We start from the raw sequence: 13,863 nt of genomic DNA, 5'->3' as shown, positions 1-13,863 counted from the left end.
GTAAGCCGCCTTGAGTACAATTGTTTTGTGGAAAGGCAGCATATATAAATAAAATGATGAATGGATGAATGAATGAACATGGAACTCCCTCCCAGCTGAGATCAGACAGGCTCCATTCCTGTTGAGCGTCCAGCATTTGGTGAAGACTAATTATTTCAGCAAGTGTTTTAAGTGAGTTTTTCTGATTTTATGGTTTATTTTAACTGATTTTATGATTATCTTATATCCCTATCATACACTGCTTAGAAACTAGGGTATTAAATGGTATATAAATTATTTAAATCATTTAAATAAATAAACAGTGAAGTCATGCCCCTGTTAACACACCAGTTCTGTCCCTTATTGTCAGGATATAAAGCAAGTGTGTCCTTTGTGTATTGTAACATGTCAGGAATCAGAGTATGCCCACTTGGACTCTCATTCACAGCAATAACAGAGGCATCCCTATATGTTAAGAACTTCATTGGAGAGCGATCCCCCTTTTTCTCTTAGCAAGCAATGACCAGGAAGCCAAATATCCCAACATCCAAAGAGCACTATTGCCTATATATTGCCCAGGCCCAGTGTCAACACCCAGAATGCTGGGGCATTGGCCTGGGGGACCTGTGCCCCAGCAGGGCCCACCAGAACTGGCACCTTGCTTTCCCCCTCCCAGTGCCCACTGCTGCTTAGACGTGTGCAGGGGGGTCATGATGCTGCAGTGGCTAGCCTCTCTCTTGCAGACAGGCTTACCCAGGAGTGCTGTGATAGATCAGGAGTTCAGTGGCCACTTGGCCCTCCATCTCTTTACAGTGCAAACATCAAGTGGGTAAGCCAGCTCACAAGGAGACGGGGATGCTGGCAGGAGCTCCACCCTCTTGTGCTGATTCACTACCAGCACCAGAGCAATAAAAGGCTGGAAATCAGAGGGGCTCCTTGGCTCTCTGTCCCATCCCATTATACCACCACCATCGCTGCTGTCAGGAGGCCTGAGTGGCAGCAGAAGCTGGGGGACAATCAGTACTGGAGGGGCCTCCCAGCCTACCCTGGGCCTTCCAAACTTAGGAGCCAGGACGGCTATTTCCTATGGAATGACTCCTGGATGGAGGCCACCAGAAGTGGTGATAATACCAAAGGCGGCATCTAGGAAGTTCCAACTTTCCACTCACCCCACTACATAGCCCCATCCAACTGATAAAAAACAATCCTTGACGTTTTGCCTCTTCTCCTCCTTCCTGCTAATTTAACCCCCATCTAGGAACAGAACCTCCAAAATCCTGGAACTTTTGTTGTCTGTTGAAGCTTGACTACAGACACAGGCTGCACACAGGTGCTGGATAATAATCAGGTTTATTAAACAGGGTAATATACAGCGTCCTGGCAGGGCTGTTATTATAATAGTGTGCAGCAGGCTCCTGTGAAGATGGTGGGGGGAATCTGGAGGCTTGACTATTTAAGGAGACAATGCAGAGTTAATTCACTATGCCCAAGCAAAATGAAGGATAGATAAATCTGTCAATTTTGTTTTTTCTTGGTGTCTTCTTGTTCTTATGTTTTCAGTTTGTCACTTTTTTGCATCTTGTTTGCATTTTTTTTTAAAAAAAAAAGTCCTGTTGAAAAGGCATCAGCATTTTAGTGTGCATTTCTCATAATACAGATATGTTTGCAGGCAATTTTCCCTAATATAATGCACTTTTATATGTCATTTCACTAATATATGCATTTTTATGCACACGTTCCCCTCATATATGCATTCTTGTACACAGTTTTGGGTTAGAGAAATTCAGAGAAGTATAAATTTCAAAGGACAGCCACATTTCAGTTCACATATTGTTTTGCGAAGTGCAAATTGGATAGTTTTGTATAAAAATGCAAACAAACCAAATTTATCTCCTCTGGGTTCCTAAGTGCAACACACCTTTGTCCTGCTAAATTTCCTCACAGATGGACCATTTCAGCTTTCAGTGGGTTCAAAAGCCTGCTTTTGGATAGATGCAAGATTAAATTGCCAAACAAAAGCCTTGTGTTTTGAGAGCAAAGATTGTGCTTACTTTTTATACTTTTTTAATAACAAGAAATATAGGTGATCCCAAAGAGAAATATGGGGTGGGGAGAAGAGACTCCCCCCTGCCCTCCTTAACTGCTACTCCCATTTTCCTAATTCTCCAAAAAGTGAGGATAAGTTGGCTGTGCCTGCTTAATAAAAACTCTCTTCAGACTCTGAGGAGTCTGAGAGAGAAGACTGGCTAGTCTGAGGAGGTTCAGGTATGGTTGGTGGAACAGTAGTGGCTGATTCTCCCAGCAGAGATGGGGATGAAAGGTCCCCAAATGGAGTCGGCTGTGAAGAGGCAGGGGCTATTTGCAGGGACGGCTCTGGGGAAGTAGGGAAATCGGATCTTCTTGCCGATGCCACACTCCCTGCTGGTTTGGCTGCACTGGGATCATCCACAAGTTTCTTCAGGTCAGGAAACCAAGAAAGAAAGTCTTCTGATGGGGGAGGCTCAGACTTTGGTATGTCAGAAAAAGCGTTCACCAAGGGGCTAAGGATTTTGGCTAAGTCAGAAAATGAAAAGTTGTCCTCGTCAACTGACTCAGGTTGTACATCCTTCTCTTCCTCCTCCTCCTCAGCAGCTCTCTTGGCAACGAGTCTTATAAAGTTAAGAGCATCCGCCTCTGTTTCATCAAGGTCGGTTACATTTTCCTCTTCAGCAGTGTTCACTTCTGCTGGGTTATTTTCCTTTGGGGACTCTTCCAAGTTAGTGACTTTATCTTCGTTGGTGATCTCTTTTCCGGTATTGCTAAGAGCCTCGGTCACTTTGTCAGGTGAAACAGTTCCATAATCATTGGATTCAAAATCATTGTCTTCAAAGTCATCCAGGGCACTCTCCTTTTCAAGGACATCTGCTTCTGGCCCATTAGCCACACTGGGGAACGGACTGGCAGTTCCAATGCTCATGGATGTCACATCTGGGAGGGGCCACAAAGGAGAGAGATTATGAAACAGTGGACCTATAAACCAAGACCCCTATGCAACAAGCCCAAGCCTACCTTACACATTATATTTTAGAGAAAGGGAAGGAAACAGCATTAACCAAACAACAAACAAGTAGTATACTCATAGGAGATCTGTCCAATGCCACATGATTTCTCTAAATATACGGGCGTGTTTTCTCTTGCTCCATCTAAGGTGTTTGTGTTGATGCCCCAGGCAGCACCCCACGCACCAATGACTCTCCGTGACTGCTTGCTTAAGTATATGCTTCACCCTATTGGCCAGGCACAGGACAGGTGGCACTGCTGCCATACCAACCTACCCTCATAGCAATTGTATGATCAGATGCTATTCCCATTTAACAAAACAAAACAAAAGCTGCATGAGAGAGGGGAGCACAGGATGCTGCCTTATACTGAGTCAGACCACTGGTCTGTCTAGCTCAGTATTGTCTACACTGACTTGCAGCAGCTCTCCAGGGTGTCCTGATATGGAGCTTTCCCTGTCCTACCTGGAGATGCTGGGGATTGGACTTGGGATCTTCTGCGTGCAAGGCAGACGCTCTGCCACTGAGCTGTGGCTCTTCCGAAATGAAACAAAGCCCACAATTCTTACACATCCCCTCAGTGAATCTATAGCAGAGCTGGATTTGAACAACGTTATCTCTAAGTCCAAGTATGACAACCTTTCCAACGATCTCATTAGCTGATTTCTACATCCAGGAATATCTCAAGTTGTTTAGAAAAGGAGACAGGATTACAAAGAAGTTCCCAGTGCGCTAAATCAAGTTGTCAACCACACTGTTTTCTTTGAGTAACTGCATTGAATAATTCCAGTGAAGTTGCCCATCTTGTTTTCCGGTAGAAAACTTATGTTTTTCACAGGCAGAAAATCAACAGGTATAGCTTTCCCCAGCACTGCACCTCCTTGCCAGGAAAGCATTCCATACTCATTTGCAGTCAGAGATTCCACTGACATATGGTATTATGAAAACAAAGTTGAAGGCTGCTTTTATTTTATTTTTATTTATATGCCATCTTTCTGTCAAGGCACTGAAAGTGATTTACAATTTTAAAATACTAAAAGAAACAAAGCATATAAAATATACAGCAACAGAATCCTCTCAGGCAAACACACAGACACACCCCAGTTCACTGCAGTATAAGATCATGTGGACAATGACCTTCACTGTCAATAATCTTAATTATATGCCTCGCTTATAAAACTATCAAGCTCCACCTTGAAACCAATTAAATTGTTTGTCACCTTTAGCGCATCTTTGCTGTAGTATAGAATTCATAGCTGAGGGATTAAAGTTGCTATTCCGTCATATAGCAGAGATGGAGAAAATGTAGCCCTCCAGATGATGTTGGACTCCAGCTCCCATTAATTAGCCCAAGAGCCAGCACAGCCAAGAGTCAGGGATGCTAGGAGTTGGAATCCAACATCTGAAGGGCCACAGGTTCACCATCCTGAACTGCAGCATGCAAGAAAACCATGTGATTCAGAACTGGGGAGGGGACTTCTTTTTAAAAAATCTCCCATTTTTTAAAAAAATCTCAGACATAAAATTTATATCTTGCTCTGGGCTCCTCTGAGAGGAAGGGCAGGATGCATATTTAATGAATAAAAAGATAAATAATCTAGCATTTAAGGAAGGGTGGAAACTTCTACTATCTCTCATCTTGAAGGTCTAGTTTTCTACATACAAGGAATGCTGGTATCCTTTCTCCCAGGATATATTATTCTTTTTTAAATTTATGATATTTTTATCCTAATATTGCTCAGGGTATAGATGGTTCTTCCTCTGTCCACCCTTAACCCTCACTGCAACCCAGTGAAGTAGGTCAGGCTGGGAGATATCGACTGACTGAAGGTCATATAGTGAGCTTCTTGACCAGGGATTTGAACCTGGGTGTCCCCAGTCCTATCAAACACTTTAACCACTACAGTGGTTCCCTATGTAAAGTAAGGAAGCTTGTAGTGAGTTAGGTTGGTGCAGTAAATAGTGTGTAGTCTTTGGATGCAATTCAAATCATGATGACCTTGATGTTCACTTTACAGGTGTAGGTGCAAGACCCAGCACCATGTATGGGTGGGGTAAGGGTTGCTTTACCAGGACCTGGAGATCCAGTGGCCTAGCCCAGGATGCAACCCCATTTACTAAGAGGAGAGCAATAAGGCTAAATCATAGATCAAAGCAAACAATAAACATCCCATCCCATGAGGATGAGGGCCAATAAACTGAGTCTGAATCCTAGCAAGACGGATGCGCTGTGGGTTGGTGGTTCCTGAGTTCGGATAATTGGTCAGTTGCCTGCTTTGGATGGGGTCATACTCCCTCTGAAAGAGCAGGTTCGTAGTCTGGGGGTGCTCCTGAATCCATCCTTGTCGCTAGAGGCCCAGGTGACCTCCATGGCTAGGAGTCCCTTTTACCAGCTTTAGCTGGTAAGACTGCTGCAGCCGTTTCTGGACTAGGATAGCCTGACCACTGTTGTTCACGCACTGGTAACCTCCAGGTTGGATTACTGTAATGTGCTCTATGCGGGGCTGCCCTTGAGGTTGGTCCAGAAGCTGCAGCTGGTGCAAAATGCGGCGGCGAGACTGCTCACTGGGGCAGGGTATCGCCAACATGTCACCCCACTGCTGAAAGAATTGCACTGGCTGCCCATTTGCTACCAGGCCAATTTCAAGGTTCTAGTTTTGGTGTACAAAGCCCTATATAGCTGGGGACCAGGATACCAGGATACCCCTTACATACCCAGTTGATCACTGCGCTCTGCAGGTGAGGGCCTCCTGCAGATACCATCTTATCAGGAGGTCCGTTCTGCACAACACAGGAAACGGACCTTTAGTGTGGTGGCTACCCTGTAGAATTCCCTCCCCTTAAATATTAGGCAGGCACCATCTCTGCTATCTTTTTGGCACCCTTTGAAGACTTTCCTCTTTCAACAAGCCTATTAAGTTGAGACCTATCCCAGTCTGTGTCTGTGTTGGAATTGCTTTTTAATATTTTTTGAAAAACAATATGTTTTTTAAGCCTTTTTTAAAAGATGTTTTTAAAGCTTTTTTAAAAAAATGTTTTTGAAGTTGTGTTGTTTTAATGTATTTTAAGGTCAGTTTTTATGATGTTTTCTTGTGTTTTTGGCACTTTTGTTGGCCACCGGGGGTCCTGCTGGGAGGAAGGGCGGGATATAAATCAAATAATAATAATAACAACAAGAAGAAGAGCAATAAGAACAACAATAAAAATTTTGAGTAATTTGAAATGCAATGGGAAACCTAAATCCTGCCTGACATTCTGTAACCTTATGATATAACCTAAATATCTTAGCCTATATTGAACCAGGTTGGAAGGCTGTAAGGAGCATTTTGAGTAGCAGGTTGTCTCAAAGGCGTGTTGCAACTTAGGAGTTAAAGTTCAAAGCAGAGAACAATACCTGCAATTGTTGTCAGGTAACAAATCTATCCTAACCATACCTACTCAGAACTTTAGAAGTAAGCCTGTTGGATCCATTGCAGTTTCCTGCTACGTAACGGGTTAGGATGGAAGCCTTCAGGTGCAATCATGTATGCACTTACCTGGGTATAAACCCATTGAACTTAGTGGGACCACTTCTGAGCAGACATGTTCAGGATGGTGTTACTTAGGTGGTATTATCCCAATACTGTATCTAGCTAGCTTTTTCACCAAACAGCAGACTTCAAAACCAAGTTAAATGCATATGGCCAAAGGGCACTTAAAAGGGATGCTGGGAATTGCAGGGGTTGGGATTTGAATTCCTCCCTCCTGTAGAAGGGGTTTTCTCTATAATCGTAAGCTCTGATGCCCCTGTACCTTGTGAACTAACCATCCCACTGAAAGTGTAGCTTTCTTAACTTAGGGAGAAAAAAATGATGTAAAACGTTAGAGAAGTGGGGCCGCTCTGAAACAGGGGTAGATTGATTGATCAGCCTGTTAGAGATCTGTGCAAGTTTCACATGTGCTTGTTCATAAGTCTGTTCCATTCTATTTCTGCATTAATCTGCAAATTTTAAAATCTGTGTGCATGAACTTTCATTTTAAATACATGTTTAAATATGTATTTAGATACATATTTATTCTCAACATATGCATTTCTTAACATGTCTTATCATGAATTACTCATTTTAATGCCTTTCCGTACATTGCTTGAGCTGAGAACTGCATTGCAATATGTGGAGAAAGGCAAAATCTGAGGGATAATTCATTCTGATCTGCACATTAGTCCAGGAAGTGCAGGTTGTTGGTTCGCATCAGAATCCACAAAAATCAAATTCTTCAAGCATCCCTGCTTTGAAATCACCCTCACGGCATTCAAGCCAAATGTACCTGTTCCTCACCAGGGTCAAGCTCCAGCAACAACAACTCTGCAGAAGCCACTTGCCATAGGCTGTGGAATGACAAGCATTCTGCGTTGTCATCAGGAAACCTCCCCTCCAACCCCTGGGGCCATTCTGAACGTTAAAATAGCCATTTCCTCCAGGAGAGCCTAGACCACCACTATTATTCTGGGAGGAAGGGGGGGATAAAAATTTAATAAATAAACATAAATAAATAATACCAAAGATATATCCAGCCAGAAGCATTGGCTCGGCTAGTGTTTATTTGCTAGTATGCCTGCTTGTCATTTCAGTTGTAAACCAGACTCACCCTATGGATGAGGGCTGTGATACAAGCCTTTCCTTTTATATTACTTCTGTCTACCTATAGGATCCAAAGCAGCCACTCAAAATATGAATTTCAAAGTCTCCATTGCTTTCAAAGGAAAACAATCTACTGTATATACATTCTTCACTCTCTCCTTGAAGCTGGATTATGTGTTCATAGAATCATACAATCATAGAACAGTAGAATTGGAAGAGGCCTATAAGGCCATCAAGGCCAACCCCTTGCTCAATGCAGGAATCCAAATCAAAGCATTCCCGACAGATGGCTGTCCAGCTGTCTTATTCCATTTTGGCATGTGGATTATTATGATTGTATCCACAGTTAGCCATACTCATTAAGTCCACTGAAATTAATGGACATGACTAACTAGCCCACATTGCTATTTAAATTTAAATTCAAACTAGGGGCTCATAATCACAACCTAATCAGCAGAAGACCAAACCGAGTTGAGCTCAGTGAACCATTGGCCCACCCCACCCCACATTTGCAATGCATCATAACTAGGGATGCTTGAGGAATATTCATGAATTTTGATATGAACAAACCTGATCTGCACCTCCCAGTCTAATTTAAATATTTATAAAAAATATTTGTATACAACAATTTCATAAAAAATATCAAAGCACTTTACAAAAATTATAATACAGTAAAAAAAAATAGACTACATGCTGACTATTACAGAAAATGTTTTTCTTAATTGCCTGCATAAGTCTAGCAGCAGAAAAAAGTTTTCAGCAGACATTGGAAACAACATAGGAGGCACCTGCTAAATCTCTATTGGAACAGCATTCCACAGGAGTGAACCAATAACACTGAAGGCTTGGTGTTGTGTTGATGTCAAATGTACCTCACCAACTCGGGGGACAACCAACAATGTTCCTACAGATAATTTCAAAGATCAAGCCAGATATAAGGGTTCAGGAGCTCCCTAAGGTAGCCTGGACCTAAGTTGTTCAGGGCATTGTAAATTAATACAAGGACTCTGGTGGTTTGGCAGTTGATGGGCAGTCAGTGAAGATGTTTTAACACCAGTGTCACAAGTTGGCTGCTATGTGCCCCCATCAGCAATCTAGTTGCTGCATTCTACACCAACTGGAGCTTCCTACAGTACATTGCAATAATCCAGCCTCAAGATGTAAAGACTACACTGGAACACACAGTACCTTTGGATTTTGCATTTCTCTGTATTTCGCAGCACAGTTCTTGGTGATAAAACCCCACTGAAATGTGTATTTTAGGATAAAATACTGTTATGGAATTTGGGGGCTGAGATGGATAATTTCTATAAATCCCCTTCCAGCCTGTGGCCTTGAATCAGGAAGTGGCATCTGCAGTGCAAGAAACCTGCTCTACTGGTCAGACTACTTTCATAAGTTAATGGATTCAACCAAGTCTGTCAAGTGCCCTCATTAACATGTGTAAGGAGAGCAATGTGGGCCGTAAAAACTCTTTCAAGAGAGAGGCCCTCCTCCCTCCATTACCTGATTGGAGGCCTCCCCCACAACACAACAAGGAAGTTGTGTGTCTGTGTTATACTTAGGCTGAGGAAAGGCAGGGAGCTGAAAACAGACAGAGAGGCTTGCTTGCTATGGGCTTTGGGGAGCAAACTCTGATGGACTGTTAATGCTGTGAACCCCTCTATCTTAAGCTCAGGTTGTGTATATGTGTAAATAAACCCTATCTCAAAAAGATACCATAGTCTCTGGTGACCTTCTTTCCAAGCAAACCAAACCCTGGGTAAAAGAAAGAACCCCTGGAAGTCTCGCACCACTCGGAGATTGGGATGGCACGCAGCAATACATTTAGAAATGCATATTTGATGAGAAAATACATTCAAACATGCAGATTAAACATTGTAGGTTAATGCAGAAGATTAATATAGATTTTCATGAGGATTAAACACTATATATTAATGTATTATTAATCATTAACCAATTAATTAATCAATAATAATATTGTTATTAATGCAGAAATGTGACAGAGTAGACTTATAAGAGAACACATACAAAACAGTTACAGACTGGAACTAGATTGATCTGTCTATATCTGATCATAACACATACTGAATTTGAGTTCCTGAGCATGCCACAGAGTGCTGGTTGAGTCAGTAGTGGTGTAAGGCCAAAGTAAGGCTAGATAATGTTTGAATGTGGGATACAAACAACCTGGCAGCCATTAAACTCACCAAATGTCAGCACCTTGTCATTCTCTTTCAAATTAACGTACTTCACAGGGTAGTTCTGAGGAAGAATTACTGATGGGTGATCCCTTGGCTGCACTCTAGAAAAAATCTGGTTTCACCAGACTAACAAACTTGACAAGTACATCACCTCCTCCATGGGGGCAGAGCAGCAATGTTAGCAGGGCCTGAGCAGGCCCCGAGCCAAGCATGGCATAACAGCACAAACACAGGTAGATACTGTCCCAGGGCATTGTCTGAAGGCACACGATGCAACAGTCTTGCTGAAGCTAAGCAGATTTGGGAGTGGGTATTGCCTGGATAGGAGACTGCCTGGGATCTCCCTGTACACAACCTTGAGTGCCATGTACAGGGCTGGCCCCAGGCATGCCGGGTCCTTGGGCACCACCCTGCCCTGGGACCCGGTGCTCCCCTTCCATGATTCACAGCAGGATCACTGCCACGGATCACAGAGCAGGAGCTTTGGAGCCCCTGCCATTCCCTCGTTCAGCCTACCTTTCTCGGCTGTGTTTTGTGGCTGCGCGCTGCAGGGCTGCCCTTAACAAAGATGGCGGCCAAGGTTTCCCTAAGGAGCTGAAGCCTCTGCCACCATCTTGGCTGATGGCCGGGATGCAGATGCATGTATGCCATAAAACAAGATGGCGGTAGAGGCTTCAGCCCCTTAGGGAAACCTCAGCCACCATCTTGGTTAAGGGGAGCCCTGAGAACGCTGCATGCGCAGCCTCAAAACACAGCCAAGAAAGGTAGGTTGAACAAGGGAATGGTGGGGGCTCTGAAGCTCCCACTCTGCGATCTGCTGCAGTGATCCAGCCACGAATCATGGAAGGGGAGCGGAGGGGCCCCTATAGTCCTGGGGCCCTTGGCCAGGGCCCTACCTGGCTGCCCTTTGGAGCCAGGCCTAGCCATGTAAGAAAGGTGGGATATAAATCATCAGTACTAGTAACCATGTTGACAGTCAGATTTGACAACAGCAGACAAGGAGCAAACAGTGCCAGGACAGGTTTGTCAGGTGCACAAATTCTTCGGTTGGGAGAGATGCTTTCTGGTTGCTTAGCAGACACTAGGTCTATGCTGGGAATCTTCTGCTGTATTCTACATTTTTCTATAATCCCATATCAACCCCAAGGGAAATATTACCAAATCTTTTCCATAGCACTCCTCAGTATCAGTTTGGCTATAGATTTGAGGGAGGAGGGAGAGTGCTGGGCAAGATGCCATCACCTTAACCCTGCTTGTTTCCTTTCCTGCTCCCTCTGGGCCCAGTCCACATGCATCAATGCCCAAAAGGAGAGCACAAAAGAACTGAAGGCTGCTGCTCCCTGTCCTCATTCTGCCCACGGCTTGCATGATAGGATAAGACAGATAAATAGGCAGTGATTGCAAGGAGGAAGAGGAGCAGGTCCAAGAGGCTCCAGGGGTTGGCCCTATGCAGGGGCGTGGGCTTTGGCAAATGCCTTATGATGGCAATGCTTGGCACCTTCATTGTTTACAATTCTTATATATTTAATTCTTTTGACAACACCCTAGGCTAGGCTGAGGGATGCTGTCTTGTCCAAGGCTATCCAGTGAACATCATGATTGACAGGGATTTTAACCTGATCCCCCAAGTCCAAACTTAACCAGCAACTCCCTCCACAAGCATGCACAGATAAATACCAGTGAGTCTTTTGGTGTGTGAAAAAATCCTACAGAAATAATAATAGATTTGGTAACCGGCCCAGGATCACTCAGTGAACTTTATGGCTGAGTGGAGATTTGAACCCTGGTTGCACAGGTCTTAGTATTACACTCTAACCACTGCATCACACAGAAGTGTGATCCAGACACAGTTAAGTATCTTTACATCTAACTGATTTCAACTAAAGGGTTAAGAAGCATGTACTTCTCTCTCTCATTTAAATTATTAAAATCTTTGTTCAGCCATGAAGTTTACTGTGGGATAGCTTTGAGCGAGTCACTTTATCTTACAGAGTGAATGCTTTTTTAAAAAGGCATTTCTCTAACAATAAGGCATGTTTACTAACTGTTCAACCTCAGATGTTTGCTACTACTCCCTCAGCATCTCTCTGAACTAGGGGTGGCTAACCTGTAGCCCTCTAGATGTTGCTGAACTACAGCTCCCATCATCTCTTCCCATTGGTCATGCTGGCTGGGGCTGATGGGAGCTGGAGTCCAACAACATCTGAGGGTCCACAGGACACCTTAGGCTATGGGACCCTGGGAGCTGAGAGTGGGGTATGAAGAACAGTATGAGCATTTGGGGGTGTTCAGAATTCCTTCTAGCATCCAGACCTGTGAGGGACAGGAATGAATGGACCATTTTTCTAAGAGTTATTTTTAGACATTAAGAATCCACTAATATCTTAAGAGTCTTATCTAATTAGAGTAATATTTTAGAGTCCATTAATATCTTACAGGCTGGCTGCTACTGGGCAGCTCCTAGCCCTCCTAATAGATTCCATGTTTTCCAGGTCAGTCATGTACACAATGCCTCCATCTTATTTATTTCCAGAGGAGATAGCCATGCTAATCTGTTGCAGCAAAACCAAGAAGAACTTTGTGGCACCTTACAGCTTAACAATGCAATCCTAACCATGTCCCAGACCATATCTGCTCAGAAGAAAATACTACTGAATTCAGTGGGGTTTACTCCCAGATCAGTGGGGTTAGAACTGCAGCCTAATACATTTCACAAGAGCGTACATGCCATAATAAATGAGCCACATGATTCTTTGTAGTCTTATTTTATGTTCTTTCCTTTGGATTGCCCCGTCATTCACCTACCTGGGAGAAGCAGAGCCATTGCCAAGAAGGCAGCAAATTTCACCTTGAGGGGCATCCTGCCCAAGCTGAGCTTCATCATTTTGGTTGCGGCAAGATCAGGACCCCGTTTCGTGAGTCAGGACAGGCTTCGTGCAGAAACGAATTGCTCCAGATGCTCTCAGGTGGGGACAGTTTATATCCTTGCTGATGGGATAAAGGGTTGGGTTTTCCAGACTGCCAGGGTGTGGTGTCTTGCTATCACCTGCATGGGAGTGTCTTCCCTGCTGTTTCAACAGAGCAGATGCAATATCTGGAGAGCATCCTCCTACTGGGAATTTCACAAGACACAGGAAGAATGATGAAAGGAGCCTAACCAATGGAATCATTAGGGAATGGCATTATAGAACAGCATGCATTGTTAAAAATATAAGAACATAAGAAGAGCCTGCTGGATCAGGCCAAGGCCCATCTAGTCCAGCATCCTGTTCTCACAGTCACCATCCAGATGCCTATAGGAAGTCTGTAAGCCTGAGTGCAACAGCACTCTCCTCACTTGTGATTCTTAGTAACTGGTATTAAGAGGCATACTGCCTCCGACAGTGGATGGAAAAAATAGCCATCATTGTTAGTAGGCAAGGCATTGATAGCCTTATCCTTCATGTATCCAATCCTTGTTTAAAGCCATCCAAGCTGGTGGCCATCACTGCCTCCTGTGGGAGCAAATTCCATAGTTTGCTGTCTGTTGTATGAAACTTTATTTTCTCTGTGCTGAATAGGGATGGGTGAGAAATTTGATTCAGTTCACATTTTAGGCCGAATCTATCAAATTCATACTTTCCTAAACAATATGAGAACTGAAACACAGCCATCCATCACAGTTTGCACTTATTTGAATTTTGCTATGCAGTTCGCCAACCAAACATTGTTTACAAAAAATGCGTATATGAGGGGAAGGTGTGCGTGAAAGTGAATATGTGAGTTAAAATAACATTAGAAATTTTTGTTGTTGTTGTTAGAGTTAGAATTTATTACCCATCCTACGCCCAAAGGTCCTAGGGCAGGTTACAATAATTTTAAAGCACATAATTAAAAACAGATGAAAACAACCTAAACAACTTTACAGAAAAGGGTGAGTCCTAAAAATATACATCTCAGGCGTCGAAAGCCATGGTAAAGAGGTGCGTTGATGCATTTGATGAGGAGATATTGCTTCAAAAATGTGTACCTTAGTTAAAACTG

The 13,863-nt window shown here is 43.5% G+C and overlaps 1 protein-coding gene across 1 annotated transcript; it reads right to left on the bottom strand.

Moving 5' to 3' along the window:
• Window positions 1–1,313: 1,313 nt before the first annotated feature.
• On the bottom strand, window positions 1,314–12,823 carry LOC133380935 (uncharacterized). The gene is made up of 2 exons (XM_061619178.1): window positions 12,646–12,823; window positions 1,314–2,946 (listed from the first exon to the last, which is right to left on the bottom strand). The coding sequence occupies exons 1-2, from the start codon at window positions 12,722–12,724 to the stop codon at window positions 2,177–2,179; spliced, it is 849 nt and encodes a 282-aa protein (XP_061475162.1). The 5' UTR covers window positions 12,725–12,823; the 3' UTR covers window positions 1,314–2,176.
• Window positions 12,824–13,863: the final 1,040 nt, after the last annotated feature.

Source organism: Rhineura floridana, chromosome 3, assembly GCF_030035675.1.
Source record: "Rhineura floridana isolate rRhiFlo1 chromosome 3, rRhiFlo1.hap2, whole genome shotgun sequence".
In the NCBI taxonomy this organism is placed as follows: Eukaryota; Metazoa; Chordata; class Lepidosauria; order Squamata; family Rhineuridae; genus Rhineura; species Rhineura floridana.
Note: the sequence above shows the minus strand (reverse complement) of the source record. Positions and strands in the feature narration are given on the sequence as shown.